The 14,649-nt window shown below is 45.7% G+C and overlaps 1 protein-coding gene across 1 annotated transcript in view; it reads left to right on the top strand.

Annotated features, from left to right (window-relative positions):
• Positions 1–10,141, top strand: part of SPON1 (spondin 1) — a 279,261-nt gene extending 269,120 nt beyond the window's left edge. The window contains exons 9-16 of the mRNA XM_040989073.1: positions 806–946; positions 1,373–1,448; positions 2,394–2,576; positions 4,548–4,718; positions 4,810–4,977; positions 5,628–5,792; positions 7,518–7,781; positions 9,731–10,141. Coding sequence (XP_040845007.1) covers positions 806–946; positions 1,373–1,448; positions 2,394–2,576; positions 4,548–4,718; positions 4,810–4,977; positions 5,628–5,792; positions 7,518–7,781; positions 9,731–9,894 — 1,332 coding nt within the window. The 3' untranslated portion in view covers positions 9,895–10,141. The remainder of the gene's footprint in view (positions 1–805; positions 947–1,372; positions 1,449–2,393; positions 2,577–4,547; positions 4,719–4,809; positions 4,978–5,627; positions 5,793–7,517; positions 7,782–9,730) is intronic.
• The last annotated feature ends 4,508 nt before the right edge of the window (positions 10,142–14,649 follow it).

The raw sequence follows: 14,649 nt of genomic DNA, 5'->3' as shown, positions 1-14,649 counted from the left end.
GAATCGCTTATTTCATTAAGCATAATGGCTTCTTGTTGTATCCATGTTGTTTTATAACACAGGATTTCATTTTTTATGCCTGAATGGTATTCCATAGTGTATATATACCATGTTTTATGTATCCAGTCATCAGTTGATGGGCCCCTGAGTTGATTCTATCTTAGCTACTGTGAATTGAAATGCAATAAACATGGGGGTACAGCTAACTCTTTCCTATGCCGATTTCACTCCTTCTGGGTAAATTTCCAGGAATGGGATGGCTGGGTCATATGGGAGATGTACTTGCAGAACTCTGAGGAATCTCCATACTGTCTTCCATCATGATTGTACTAGTTTACATTCCCATCAGTGGTAGAGTACAATACTTTCCCCCGCCTCATCCTCACCAAGATGTATTTTCTTCTTTTTGGATGACAGTCATTCAGAGTTTAAACAGTCATTGCGTTTTTTTAATTTTGTGTTTATTTATTTATTTTTTTATTTGAAAGGCAGAGCAACAGAAAGGCAAAGAACTTCCACTCATTGGGTCACTCCCCCCAGTGGCCAGAACAGCAAGCTCTAAGCTGGGCCAAAGCCCCGATTCTGAAGCTCCATTCTGGTCTCCTATTTGGGCTGGAGGAACCTAAGCACTTGGGCCATTTTGCATTGTCCTCCCAGGAACATCAACAGGAAGGTGAATCACAAGCGCAGTAGCTGGAGCTGATTCACATTCCTGAGTGGGATGCCAGCCTGTTAGTGCCTTTGTGATTTTTGTCAGTTTTTTTTTTTCTGTCAATATTGATTTTTTTTTTCCCCCTCACTGCAGTCCCCCAACAAGCCCACAATTCCCCAGGAGAAAATCCGGCCCCTAACCAGTCTGGACCATCCTCAGAGTCCTTTCTACGACCCAGAAGGTGGTTCCATCACTCAAGTGGCCAGAGTTGTCATCGAGAGAATCGCCCGAAAGGTACTGGGTTACTGGATGCCCTGAGCACTGACCATCACCCCGAGGAACACCAAGGGGGTTCACCCTTCTGCTCTAGAACCAGGAGGTTCCTAGCAGAAAACAGCCCCGATGTAAATTCTCAGTGCTTCTGGATACTTCACAATACATTTAGGGGGAAAACAGTTCAAGGCCAGAGCACAAATGAATGATCTGACAGGCCAGTGGGCATTGCTGAGTTCTGTCCTCAGTTGCTAATGGCTGCCATGGGTCAGGATCCCTCCCTGTTCTGCCTTCTTTTTCACTGAGACTGGGAAAACTGGCCCAGATTTTGGCCACAGTGTGGGGTTTATACACAACATGAAAATCAGACTTCACGCCCCATCATCTTTCCCCTGCATGTTCACCCCACTCTCTAATGTGATCCCTCAAATGTAATTCCTTTGGTAGGGGGAACAATGCAATATTGTACCTGACAATGTGGATGATATCGTGGCTGACCTGGTTCCAGAAGAGAAAGATGAAGGTACGTGGTTGTCCATGGTACCAAGTGCGAATTGGCAAGATGTTTAGGCAAAGCAATAATCTAACTTGTTTCAGAACCTTAGAAATCTTGGTATCCTTTGACTTGGTAATCCTATCTTTGAAGATTTCTGCTGAAGAAATAATCTAAAACAAGGCCAAGATTAGGCAGAAAAATCTCAAGAACTCTGGGAAGCTATGACATGGAAATCTGTGACTGCGTTCAGTGGTGGCCGAGTCAGCTGCCCAGTATGCAGACTGTACTGTGTTTAGATTTGACATGCAGAGCAGACACACCCACTTCCCCAGCCCATGTCCAGCAGTCCAGGGAGAGAGGGAGGGGTCGGGCCAGAGTTATGAGGTCAGGTTTTCTCCTCACAAGATCTGGAACCAGACCACCTGGATTCCCCTATAGCCCTGGGACAATGAGCCGACTTTTCTACTTCCGTTTCCTCAGAGAAATGGGAATAACCACAGCACCTGCCTCCCACAGTGTTGTTGCGAATTATCAGTGGGATAAACTCCCCTGGGGTTGTTAGAATGATGCAAGCACGGGCTGAGTGCAATGCTTCCTGACCATCAGCTGACCGGATCTCCATCAGACCCCACAGCATGGGCAAATAGAGGGGATTTAAAACACACACAGTGACCTCTGCTCTCCGAAATTGCCTGCGACAGGCCTCCATGAATGTGGACTGTGTGCGAGGGACCGGAAGTAAAGAGCGGGGCAGGGGAAAAGAACTGTTGCTATTACTTGGGTCCTCGTTAACAGGATGCTACCTGTGCATCCTAAGGGAAAGGGAACTGCCTCCATCCCAGGAACAGCCATGAACAGAAGCCGCTCTGGCAACAGGGCTTTTGTTCTCATCACACAAGTTTGTATGGGAGTGGGGCCAGGCACAGTTTGCGCAATACTTTCCAGGGAAAACGTGTGAAATGTTCATTCCAGATGATACCCCTGAAACCTGCATCTACTCCAACTGGTCCCCATGGTCCGCCTGCAGCTCCTCCACCTGCGACAAAGGCAAGAGGATGCGGCAGCGCATGCTGAAGGCACAGCTGGACCTCAGTGTCCCCTGTCCAGACACCCAGGACTTCCAGCCCTGCATGGGCCCCGGCTGCAGTGATGAAGGTGAGATACCCAACAATCCCAGGGCTGGCAGAAACTTGGGAAGGGGAGGAAGCTGCCTGGCAATTAGGTGGCACTGCTGGTGGGGGTACTAGAATCCTGACTAACTGCCAGCTGGGTTCTCCACTTGGGAGAGAGACACGTAAATGAGTCTCTGGGCCTTAACTCCAGTCTCTTTTTAAGGAACCAACAAGTAGGCTGGCCAAGATTGAGCCCAGATCCATGGCCCCTTATCTGTTTTCCACCACTGTCTGAGTTTGGAATGCTTGCTTTGTTGTGTTAGAATTTCCAGGCTGCTGTCAAATTTTCAGCTGCTCCATCTGCAGCTGCCCCAAAGGTCAGGCTTGCACTGTGTCATGATGACCCAACTTCCAGAGTGCGCTCAGCTGCCCGCAGGGCCAAGGTCCATGGCTCTGCTGCACAGAGCTGTTTCTGGGCTGGGACTGAACTTCTTGCAGGTGCACTGGAGTGATGGGAAGGGAGGTATGAGCTAGACTGGCACAAGGATGTAAGATGACCCCTATCCAGGCTGAGGGTGAAGACAGACTCACTGCAGCTTGCTCCCTGCCTCTCCTGGCTGCACAGGCATTCATTGCCAACTGATATTACCCCTGCATAGGCACTCTGGAGGGGAGAAAACCATGCTATAGCCAGACCATCCCTAAACGCAGGCAGGACAAAGTGGTGACTGGCCTATCCTGGACGAAGGCTCCGTTCTGGAACTCTACATGTGGTTGGAGTCCTTCCTCACCCCAGTCCTAACATGTCCAGGTAGGAATGCTGGTTCTGAATCATCGTGAGCAGTGCCCGATTGTCATTCTCAAGGCACATGCTCTTTGCCTCACTCGGAGCCAGGGAAGTTCTCCGGTGACTCCTGGAAGCGAGGCGCTGCACTGATGGATTGGAGCAAGTGGTGAGATGGAAAGGCAACAGAGGTCCCTGTGCACATGGCACAAGAACTCAGACAACAGGAAAAGGGTCTGGTGGAATTGTGCAGTATGGCGCCTGTTGGAGCCAAGCCCATCAGCAATGGCTTTGTCATCTCCCGCTCTGTCCACCTTCCAAGGCACCAACTGAGGGACATTTATGCAAGTGTGTGCTTACACACATTACTTTAGCACCTGAGGAACACTTGCAGGGCAGAACTTGCCTGGAGCACCTCCCTCTAGCTATCTAGCTGGACAAAGGAAGCCTGGATGGGGGGGGGGGGGGGGAAATCAAGTCTCATACCCCCCAGTTGAATTACACTAGAACAAGATTACCTGCTGTGATATTACCTCATGTCTTCTAATAGCCTGCCCTTAGGTTTAACTTGTCGATTCTGTTTTTGCTTTCCACGATACAGCTCTGCAGATATATGGGTTCTTTCCTCCCAGTATTAGCACAGTATAGTCCCTCAGTAACAGTTACAAGTTTAATTTTCTGCTGTTTAAATGCATCATGACATGATCAGTCTATTTCCTCTAAGAGCTTCCACCTATCAGGATATGTCAGGTCTTCCAACACTGTCCAAGGGAACTTCCTGCAAGGATGAAAATGTTCTATTAACTGCACTGTACCTACCAGGCACAGGTGCACTGAAGGAAGTGCATCATCTTATTCAATGGTCCTAAACGTATTAACACTGTAGATCACAGAAACCGATTGTTTGTCTTAAATTATATAAAATTGTCTTAAATGTAAGATACCTTGTGGTACATGTTTTGTATAAACCTGTGTGTGTGCATATACACTCATACATACACATCCTTTATGAATCTGAGCATTATTCAAATGTATTTTCCATGGGATGAGACTTCTGAGTGCCCCACAAATGGGCACCTCCCCTAGGGGAACAATTCCCGGTTTAGAGATGTTCTCCCTTTCAGTTCCCCTGCCTAGTGCTTCCTGCCATGGGCAGTTCTGGGGAGTTGCTCCTCATGGCTGTCCCCCCTGCCACCCTCCTGCAGCATGCTCTCCGCTCCTGTGTTGCAGACGGCTCCACCTGCACCATGTCCGAGTGGATCACCTGGTCGCCTTGCAGCATCTCCTGTGGCACAGGCATGCGGTCGCGGGAAAGATATGTGAAGCAGTTCCCCGAGGATGGCTCCGTGTGCACGCTGCCAACCGAGGAGACCGAGAAGTGCACAGTCAATGAAGAGTGCTGTGAGTGAGAGTGCTTGGTGGGTGGGTGGCATGGGCAGGAGCCACTGCAGGGGTTGACGGCAGGACCACAACTCACTGGGACCTTCCCCAGCTCCCAGCAGCTGCCTAATGACGGAGTGGAGCGAATGGGATGAGTGCAGCGCCACCTGTGGGATGGGCATGAAGAAGCGGCATCGCATGGTCAAGATGAGCCCCGCGGATGGTTCCATGTGCAAGGCAGACACGTCCCAGACCGAGAAGTGCATGATGCCCGAGTGCCGTGAGTAGTTGCCTAGTCATCTCTCCGTCCTCCAGAGTACCTGGAAACGGGAAGCTGAGCAGGCGCAGGAGAAAAGCATGACCTATGTTATCTTATTGGTAAGGATGAGAGCCACAGGGGAGGGGAAATAACTGTGCCTTTTTTTAGAGAACCCTAAGCAACACTGGGGTAACAAACAGCTGACCTCTGGGTAGACTGCACATTTCAGGTAATAGGCAGGACACAATGGCCCAGTGCAGTGCGCTCCTATTCTACATTGGAATGGTCAGGCTCTGTAAAGCTTAGCAGCCCTTGCTCCAAGCATAAATGTGTGCAGGCCAGCTCAGCAACACGTGAATGCTTACAAACACAAATTCCAAAGGCAGTATCCAAGAACATTGGGCTGAGGCTACCCTGTAACACACACAGTTCCTAGGGGTTCTCAAGGAGTGCTGGTAGCCCCTCAAGAGCTGTTTCAAGTATTTTCAGATTATTGAGTCTCATTTGATGTCAAGTCCTGACCACAATGCAGGAGATAAACAAGAGCTATAGGTTGCCGAGTCACTAGTGGGGGCTAAAGCAAGAGGTGGGGAAGGGAAGACCTTGTAGGGCTAAAGAGAGGAAAGCAAGTCAAAGCTCATTCTGAAAGGCAGACCTGGCTCTTGATCTAGACACCATCCCATGCTTGCTGTCCCCGTGGTCCGAGTGGAGCGACTGCAGTGTGACCTGTGGGAAGGGCATGCGGACCCGCCAGCGGATGCTGAAGTCTCTAGCGGAACTCGGAGACTGTAACGAGGAGCTGGAGCAGGCGGAGAAGTGCATGCTGCCTGAATGCCGTAAGTTCGAACCCCAAACTCCATTACTCCCCACCTCCCCCCTTGCAGTCCCGAGCCCAGTGACTGCAAGCCAGCTCTATCACATTGATAATATGCCAATCCTATAGTGAAAGTGTTTACAGGGGGCAAACAGCATGAGGTTTTGGTCTTTGCACTGGCATGGTTCTTTATGATCTCCTTAGCAAAATGGATTTCCCATTACAGTCTACAACAAATTGCAAGTTGCTCAGACTTACATAATTTCAATAAACCATAGTTCTCCCAATTATGAGCTTGTCTGATCCACAGAATTTCCAAGCTTTTGAACCCTGTTTCTCTTCCCTTTTACCATTTTCTTTAACTAATAACAACTTCCACTCATGGGTAATCAGTGCCTCCTGCAGCCTGGAAGACCAGTAAACCACCAGGTCCCCAGCAGGTCTCTGCCCACTCCCTTGAAAGTCTGCAGCCAGCTATCTTTATGATCTGGGCACTAATCTCAAGAAAAGCTCCTGTTTCACTGCCTAGTCTTCAAGAGAACTGCTCTTTTAGGTGGTGAAAGGGCGGGCACTTGTAACTTTTCACTCTCCCTCCCCTTGGTAGTACCTCCAGCTGCTGTCCAGGCCCAAGGTCCAGTCCTTGCGGTTCCCCAGTTGGTGCCCCAGTTTCCTCATCTGAACAGCAGAAAACACTTCCTTAGTTGGTCTGTAAGTACTGGACCCGGCAAGTAAAGGCTTCAATCAGTGCTCCATACGACAGCTGCTGGGCAGTGCTGGCTGCACATAGTCACATGTCAGGAGATAACCCTGATCCATCAGCTAAACCAAGCCTGGTGCTTTCAATTAGGTACAGCTGACCCAGTTGCTTCTACCTGAATTTCTTCCTTATTTATCATAGCCACAGAACCTACTGAAAGACGGGAGGAAAAATGAACCCTTATGGATCATTTTGAGAGGGGTGGGGACGCACTTTCATTCTTCACAACCTAGTAAGAAAAATAGTAGCATCTATGTGCAGTCAAAAAACTACCTGAGCTCCCAGGGGGGTGGGGGAAGGGAAGCCTGAGAATGGCACAATGGCACTCAATTAGGCCTTCCTGGCTCCAGCCTGGCCCTAGCCTTGCCAGGCCAATGAAGACCTTAAGATCATTTGTCATGACAATCAGACTGATGTGTTATTTCTCCTTCACATTTGTTAAATGTCCTGGCTCTCTACTGTAATAAACCATAAACCACAACTTGCTCCTGACCCATTTCTGGCTGCTGTGGTTTTTTGCACAGACCACCAACCAGAGGCACAAGATGATATCAAAAACAAGTCACAATGTCCTTGGTACTAACACACAAGGGGCAGCCATCTAAGCTGTTGGCTTGTTCCTCCAAAGCTAGCAGCAAGGGGCCTTGTTGCCCTTGCTCTAAAAACACCAGTGAGCTATGTCTTCCCTGAGAAAACCCAGGCCGTTGGGCTTCTGGGAGAGTAATCCATGCCATTTGAGCTGGTCTGGCTTAGACAGCAGGCCAACAGGCTCTGAACACATCACCCATGTTTCCCAAAGCCTGGAATCAAAAGCATAGGCTGTGGGCTATGGGCTATGGGTAATCTTACCCCTGTTCACCAACCACAGGAGCTGAAGTAACAAAGCCTGCTCTGTACTCTGAAGGTTTGCCGAGATGATCAAAGGGGAGTGCCAAGTGGCTGAATCTTTTCAGATCTGCAATACACTTCCACCCCTCTCTCTCTTGCCAGCCATTGACTGTGAACTCACCGAGTGGGCCCAGTGGTCAGAATGCAACAAGTCATGTGGAAAAGGTCACATGATTCGAACCCGGATGATCCAAATGGAGCCTCAGTTTGGAGGTGCACCCTGCCCAGAAACTGTACAGCGGAAGAAATGCCGTGTACGCAAATGCCTTCGAAATCCATCTATCCAGAAGCTGCGCTGGAGGGAGGCCCGAGAGAGCCGGAGGAGTGAGCAGCTGCGGGAGGAGTCTGACGGGGAGCAGTTCCCAGGTATGGTGGCAGGGTGGGACAGGGCTGGTCTCCAGGGCAGCCTGGGGCATGCACTGCACTAAGTCATACTTCTGCCAAAAGAAAGATGGGGCTTCTGAAATCTTCCTACCACATTTTAATTCCTTAAATATAAAATTCTCCCAGAGAAATCTAATTTACAAAGGAAACAGATGGAGCAGGAACTCTTTATCAAGGAACCCTTTGATAACAATGATCTGCCAACATGTAATTTCAAGACCCAGCTGCTTCCTTCCCTTCCATCCTAAGCATATACAACACCAAAGTCCTGCCAGCCTTGCTAAAGATCTGTTACAGCAACATAACCCCATTCAATCCTTGTAAATGAAGAAAATTACATAGATGTGCCTAAAGAATCTCAGTTGTCATTTAGGGCATGATCCTAAGGACTTCCTAGAACAAATTATCATCCACGCTAAGGGCAAGGATACCACAAAGTTTAACAAGTATCAAGGTGGCCTTGAGTTTTAAGTTAGGTAGGTGCCTGGTATCTAATGAATGTTCGCATGACCAGTGCTAAGGGAACATCTTAAACTGACTGGAATTCAGAAGGATGTCAGCAGCAAAGCTTACATGGATCTTAAAGAACACACAGGACTTAGTTTTTGGCAGCAGTACTGCAAATGTCGCATCCCTGTGGGATGAGAGGAGCACAGAGTTCAAGGAAGGGCAGGGCTGGATCTCACCCTCTGACACACCAGTGGCTGCTGCGGATTGGAGATTCAAGAATCTGTAGGTCGGTTTAAACAAAGTGCCTTTATCAGACTTGTGTGGAGTGATTTGGAGGCGGCAAAAAAAAAAGGCTCAGAACCCAGATTTGCTTTTAGAGAAGGAATCTAAGCCCCACCCTTCAACTCCCTCCAGGCATCTTAGTTTATTCCAAGATCTTAAAGAAAAAAAAATCCCACCTGGGGCTTTGGGAGGGCTAGGCCAAAGGCACTGTCGTCAGCAAACTGCTGCAGTGCTTGAGAAGATCCAAGGTAGTCTCAAGGCGAAGGCTGCCACTTGGTCTTTAGAGTCCCTGGAATGAGTAAGGAAGTTGCCCAAACAATAGTGAAGGTAAATGCGACATCAAGGGTCTCACGGTATTGAGAAGCCTAGCTTAATTTACCCTCCTTTCTTCACTTTTCCTTAGTCATGCCCCATCATTGTATATGACAGCCAAGAAGTCACTGAGCAATAAACACAACACTTACAATAACCCTGAAAAAATTACATTAACATATTCACAGGGTGTAAAAGGTTACCTGACAGTTCACTATCCTTTTTTTAGGGAGCTGGTCCTCTATGAAAACACTGTTGCACACGACAGGCAGTCAGCCAGTGAGCAAACACTAAGACCACCTATGTCAGAGAGCTTTTCTTCAAGAATGGCACTTTGAATAAGAAAAACAAACTCATACTTCAGTTCACTTAGTATTTGGAAGGCAGGGCAGAGTAGATGCTGCAAATGCTGCTAGCAAATGCTGCTAGCCAGCAGCAGCAACGATGCATCACTAACATGATTCTGTGGGTCAGTGACTCGAGCTGCCTCTGCTGGACAATTCTCAGGTCTAACTAGGCTCAAAGGGCTACACCAACCTCACCTGCACTTCCAGGGCCACATGGGGTGACTGGAACCCATCTCCACAGAACTGCTCCTGAAGGCTAGCCAGGTTTGTTTGATAGTCGTGTAGGGATCCCCATGGTTTTCTTCAAGCCATTATTTCTACTTATATCTCATAGGCCAAAGCAAGTAAGTCAAGCTTAAACACAAGTGGTAGAGAACACACTGGTAGGAAGTTGTAAGCATTTACAGCCAACTCGTGCCATCTAACACTAATTTAACAAACCCTTCCATGCACGAGTACAGAAGCCCAGACAATCTGATGGCTCTCCCAGGTTATCAGTGTCCCTGTTCTGTCACTAACCATGCATCTTCATGTTTTCAGGCTGTAGGATGCGCCCTTGGACAGCCTGGTCAGAATGCACCAAACTGTGCGGAGGCGGGATTCAGGAACGCTACATGACTGTAAAAAAGAGGTTCAAAAGCTCCCAGTTTACCAGCTGCAAAGACAAGAAGGAGATCAGAGCATGTAACGTCCACCCTTGTTAGCAAGGGCACAAGTTCCCCAGGGCTGCACTATAGAGTCCAGAGTCACCAATGGCTGGATTGTTTGCTTAAGACAATTTAAATTGTGTTTGCTAGTTTTCATTTTTTGCAGTGTGGTTTGTCAACTAGTCTTGTGGATGCCAGAGCCATTCTTCCTGAATGCTTCCTGGTGGGTACAGGCTGAATGGGGCTCCCACGCTCTCATCTGGCCTTCTTTCTGCTCAGAATCACGTACGTAGTATCAGCCACCTTGTACTATTAGAAATGTGTCCATCTGGCCAGGCAGGACAGAGACCTCGGCCTCCTCCACAAGGAGAGGTAACTGTATGGAAATGACTGTACCTTGGTCCCAGGGTCCAGCAGGCAGGAAATACTCCAATCAAATGAACAGAGCACATGCTCCTGCTCATTCTCGCAGAAAATGACTCATCCCTTCAAGGGTAGGTCTCTTGTTCAAATCCCCTTAGTCACCATTAGTTCTTGGGGAAAGCAGAGCTGGCAGGCCTTTAGACCCACTGAACCATGTGGCTTTCCTTCCTTCATATAGAAATTCTGAGTATGTTTAATTCCTTCTCACATTGGTTCCTGTTGTTCCTGATACCCCAAAGGAAGATGATGGCTGCTTTACTTTAGTATACAATATAAGGTAACCAGTTCTTCCAACTGTAATAAAGTATTTTAACAGAGCACCCTTTTTTTAAAGTCACAATTCTCAGAAGACAGCCTTTGAACCTACTGGAATTTAGGCCGAGGAAACAACAGGCCTCTCCAGAAGTCTCAATTTTTAGAGTATTTTAGAATATTCTGTACTTCTGGATTTTTCAAGTTTTACAATGAAAACATTTTTAATTTATACAAACACTTTGCTACATCTGCCCAGAGCCCAAGACATTCTTTCAACAAAAGACTATCTCTGTAGCCACAAAATCTTTCAAGAGACCAAGGAGTAAAAGTACAGAAAATCTAGCAGAAAAGTTTGATGGCATCTCACTGAACAAGCAGTTCTGATGGGGAATCCAACCTGAGTCAGTTCGCCCCCCAGAGCTCTGGGCCTCATCCAACTCCCCGGGGATTTCCACCTCCATCCATAAGCACACCATGTTCAGGGAGGCTGACTACCAAGGAATAGTGTAAAAAGACATTTTCCTCAGTTGAGTCCATCAGTAGTTTCTATTCATACATTTACTGTTAAAACCACTGTTTCTTTTGCAGACCTTCTTTATCAATGCTTAATCCAAACACGTACCATGGGTGAGATACACACATACACTACTTGGATAATACACTAATCTTGCTAATCTTAAGAAGCTGCATTAAACTCATAAGGATATCTTCAAACACCCATGTAGATGACATAGCCCTAAATATTTTCTTTAACACAAGAAAGACTGATTAATTAAAAAAAAAAAAACTCATGGGGTCCATGTTTCATGTTTTTAAGCTAGTAAGTGATCAGATGCCTAGGTCTTTTTATATGGCTTCCCCAAGAGCCTATTACTATACTGCTTTCTCTCCCTTCTGGGGAACATGCTGCCCCCCCCCAAAAAAAAGTTTAATTTTCCACTTGGACAAACCACACACCCACTTTTGCCAACATTCTATAAACCAGGCAGATGCAACTATCTGCAAGCTGGGAAAATCAAATTTCCTACAATGACCATCCCTAAGTAACTAAGGACAAGCCACCCTAGTGTCTCGTGTTCTTATTTGGTTCCTGCTGGGTGTACTTTCAGTTCTGATGTTGGAGACTTAGAACCAGGTAACCAGTTAATATCCAAAAAGTGAGTAATGTGATTCTTGTTGCATTAAGTGTCTTTTGTTTGCAAATGGGGAATTTGTAAGAAGTCAAATCTCTTTCCTTACCAAAGTCTTGTGTTAGGTGGTTTATAGTTTTTCTGGCTAACTAATCATTTTGAATAAAGACTTTTTATTATAAAAGCGGACATTTGTTTGGACTTCCACCTCAGATGCTGTAGAGATCATAAAAAAGATATCCAGTAAGAACTGCTTCAAAAGCACTGTTGTAATTGTTGACTACATTCTTATCAATGTCAAACCAGTTGTAATTCATATTCTATGATACCACTAAGTTCAGAGATTTCCCAATCAAACACTGGGTCACTTACCTGTCACTTCGCGTTATGGTTGGAAGAAATCTGTTGTAGCAAGTGAGAATAAATCCTGGGCTTCCTGAAACCCAGAACTGGAAAACTTTTAAAAGATTCTGTGCTGTTTTTACTGAGCTGTGTATAGTAAACATGAATTTAGCATACTCAGTCTATGTGCTCGTTCCAGGAAGTCAAGAGACACATTCTACCTTCTCACATCCCTAAATTACCCAGGTCAAGTCCATGGCTAAAATGTCAATACACAATCATTTCCAAGTCAATCGATTGCACTTTGAAAAAAAAAACAAAAAAACTGAAGTTCTCTCTCTATCACTCTACAATGAAATCTGACCTGGACAGCCCAGCTTCAGAATTCTGCTATGTGAAGTTCAAATGCAAATGAATATACTGTAAAGAACCACTGTTACCCAAACAGAGCTAAGTACAAATGTTCAATCCCTAACTGCAACTAGAATCAGGGAAGACACCCATTTCCACTATTTTCTTATTTCATGCTTTTAAGAGCTTTTGGGGAGTGTACATAATGCTTTCTTAAAATGCTTAGGAGGTGCTATTAACTGAATGATTTTGTTCTTCATATGGCCTATAGTAGAGTAAATGAAAAATTAATCCTATTTGAAGATACACTAACATTATAAAAAGCAGCTGAAATCTCGCTAGTGAGTAGGAAGCCTTTCACATCTTGAAGCAAAAGACCTAATACTATCAAATTTAAATTATGACATTCTGTTTTAGAAACCTTGTTAGTTCCAAAGGATTTTTAGGCTTCAAGGGGAGGGCAGATGAACAGGGGAAGACAGAAGTAGCATAGGTGGCTGGACAGGCTAGAGTGGGTTAGCTTATCTTTCCCAGAATGAGGCTCTGGCACAAGCTTTCTCACACTGAAAGACTTCCTCCTCTACAATTCAGCTGAGTCTTACCCCAAGAACAACAGGTCCTGGGGGTACTCTCCCCCAGGATTCACAGAAAACCAGACTACCACATCTGTCTGTCAGGTCTTCAAAAATCTGATCTTTGTAAATGCCCACTTCGTGCTGAGGGTGGTTTGAGGTGCATTCCTGTCACAAGTTAAATAAAACACATGCATAATTTTTTACATCCACTTAACATTCATGATATTCATAATGTCTTATAAGATAGCACTCATTAACATTTTCTCACTCTAAATATTCCTATCTTTAGAAATGACTGGTAATAGTTTACATATTTTAAGCAGTTACATGCTTAAACAATTTCTCTACATCAAGAAATGTTTATTAAAAGGAAAAAAAATCTTATTCAGAAATACCAGTTCCTTTAAACACTTACAGTTCATCAGAGTCTATTTCTCTAATATTGAGATGCAACACCTACCTAGAAAAACAGAAAGATCTAAGTCCTGTCTGTCCCTTACATCTAAGAAATCTCCTTAGATTATATCTAAGAAATATCCTACATATCTCTGTCTATAGCCAGGTCACATTCACAAACAAAATTGAAAAGCCAGTGTTTTGAAACTTTTATAGTCATTTGATACTGCCAATATGAATGTAACAATGATTCTTTTCCTAGCAATTCACTGATTGTGGCATTTGGTCCACAGTCTTGGAAAGGCTGCACTATGCTCTTCAGTTAGTGAGACATGCAAACTGCCTACTTAATCTCTGATTAAGCACCTTGTTCTAATAGCATATTCCAAGGCCAGCACAGCAGGCTTAACCTCTGCCCTGTGACACTGGCATCCGATGAGTATTCCAGCTACTCCACTTCCAGTCCAGCTCTCCACTTATAGCTTAGAAGGGCAGGGGAAGATGACCCAAGTCCTTGGGATTCTGCATTCACATGGGAACCTGAAAGATGCTCCTGACTCCCAGCGGTGGATCAGCTCAGTTCTGACCATTGTAGCCATTTACGGAGTGAACCAGCAGATGGAAGTTTTCTGTAAAACCTTTCAAATAAATTTGCTTAAAAGGGGACGGGAGAGGGAAAAAAAATCAAAAAGAGAAAGAAAGAAGGGAAAGGAAAAGAAAGAATGAAAATATCCTACCCCTAAAGTAAGGTAAGCAACTCATCATCCCCTAGATTTTGCCACAAAATTCCTCACAATAACTGAATTCCTCCCATTTCCTTTCTCTCCAATCATACTTGTTCCAGAATGAATAAGTGACTGTTACTGTCACCTGCCACACACTGGCCCCACCTTGGCTTCCCTGACAAAACAAGCTCTTCGTTCTTTCCTGCTTCTGACTTCTGTTAACTTTTTATTACCTCTTAATCTTCCATTCCCCAAATGTTTATTTTTCTATATAAATATTACCACCCCTGACCCTCCTCTCACACATTTCTGGTACCTATTCTCCACTTCGATATCTTCAATCACTAGTTCAAAACAGTAAATGCCCCTTCTGTACCCGATGCCTCCTGACCAACCCTCATTTGACTGTCACAAGCATTACACATTTCTGTCACTCAGAGTAGCCTGTGCTACTGATACGAACTGACACCACTCTGCAGTTCTCTGGCATCTGTATTTGGGACACTGAACCGTGTTTTGGACATACTTCTAAGGTTCACTTCCCTTCCTGCTTCCTGCAGTTCACATCTTCAGCAACTTTGTTGAAATCATTCAAAGTGCTTTTGTGTACATGCC

This window comes from Ochotona curzoniae, unplaced genomic scaffold (assembly GCF_017591425.1).
Source record: "Ochotona curzoniae isolate NIBS_2020 unplaced genomic scaffold, NIBS_Ocur_1.0 contig_517, whole genome shotgun sequence".
NCBI classification, from domain to species: Eukaryota; Metazoa; Chordata; class Mammalia; order Lagomorpha; family Ochotonidae; genus Ochotona; species Ochotona curzoniae.
The sequence above is the reverse complement of the archived record's forward strand: the minus strand, read 5'-3'. Positions and strand labels throughout refer to the sequence as shown.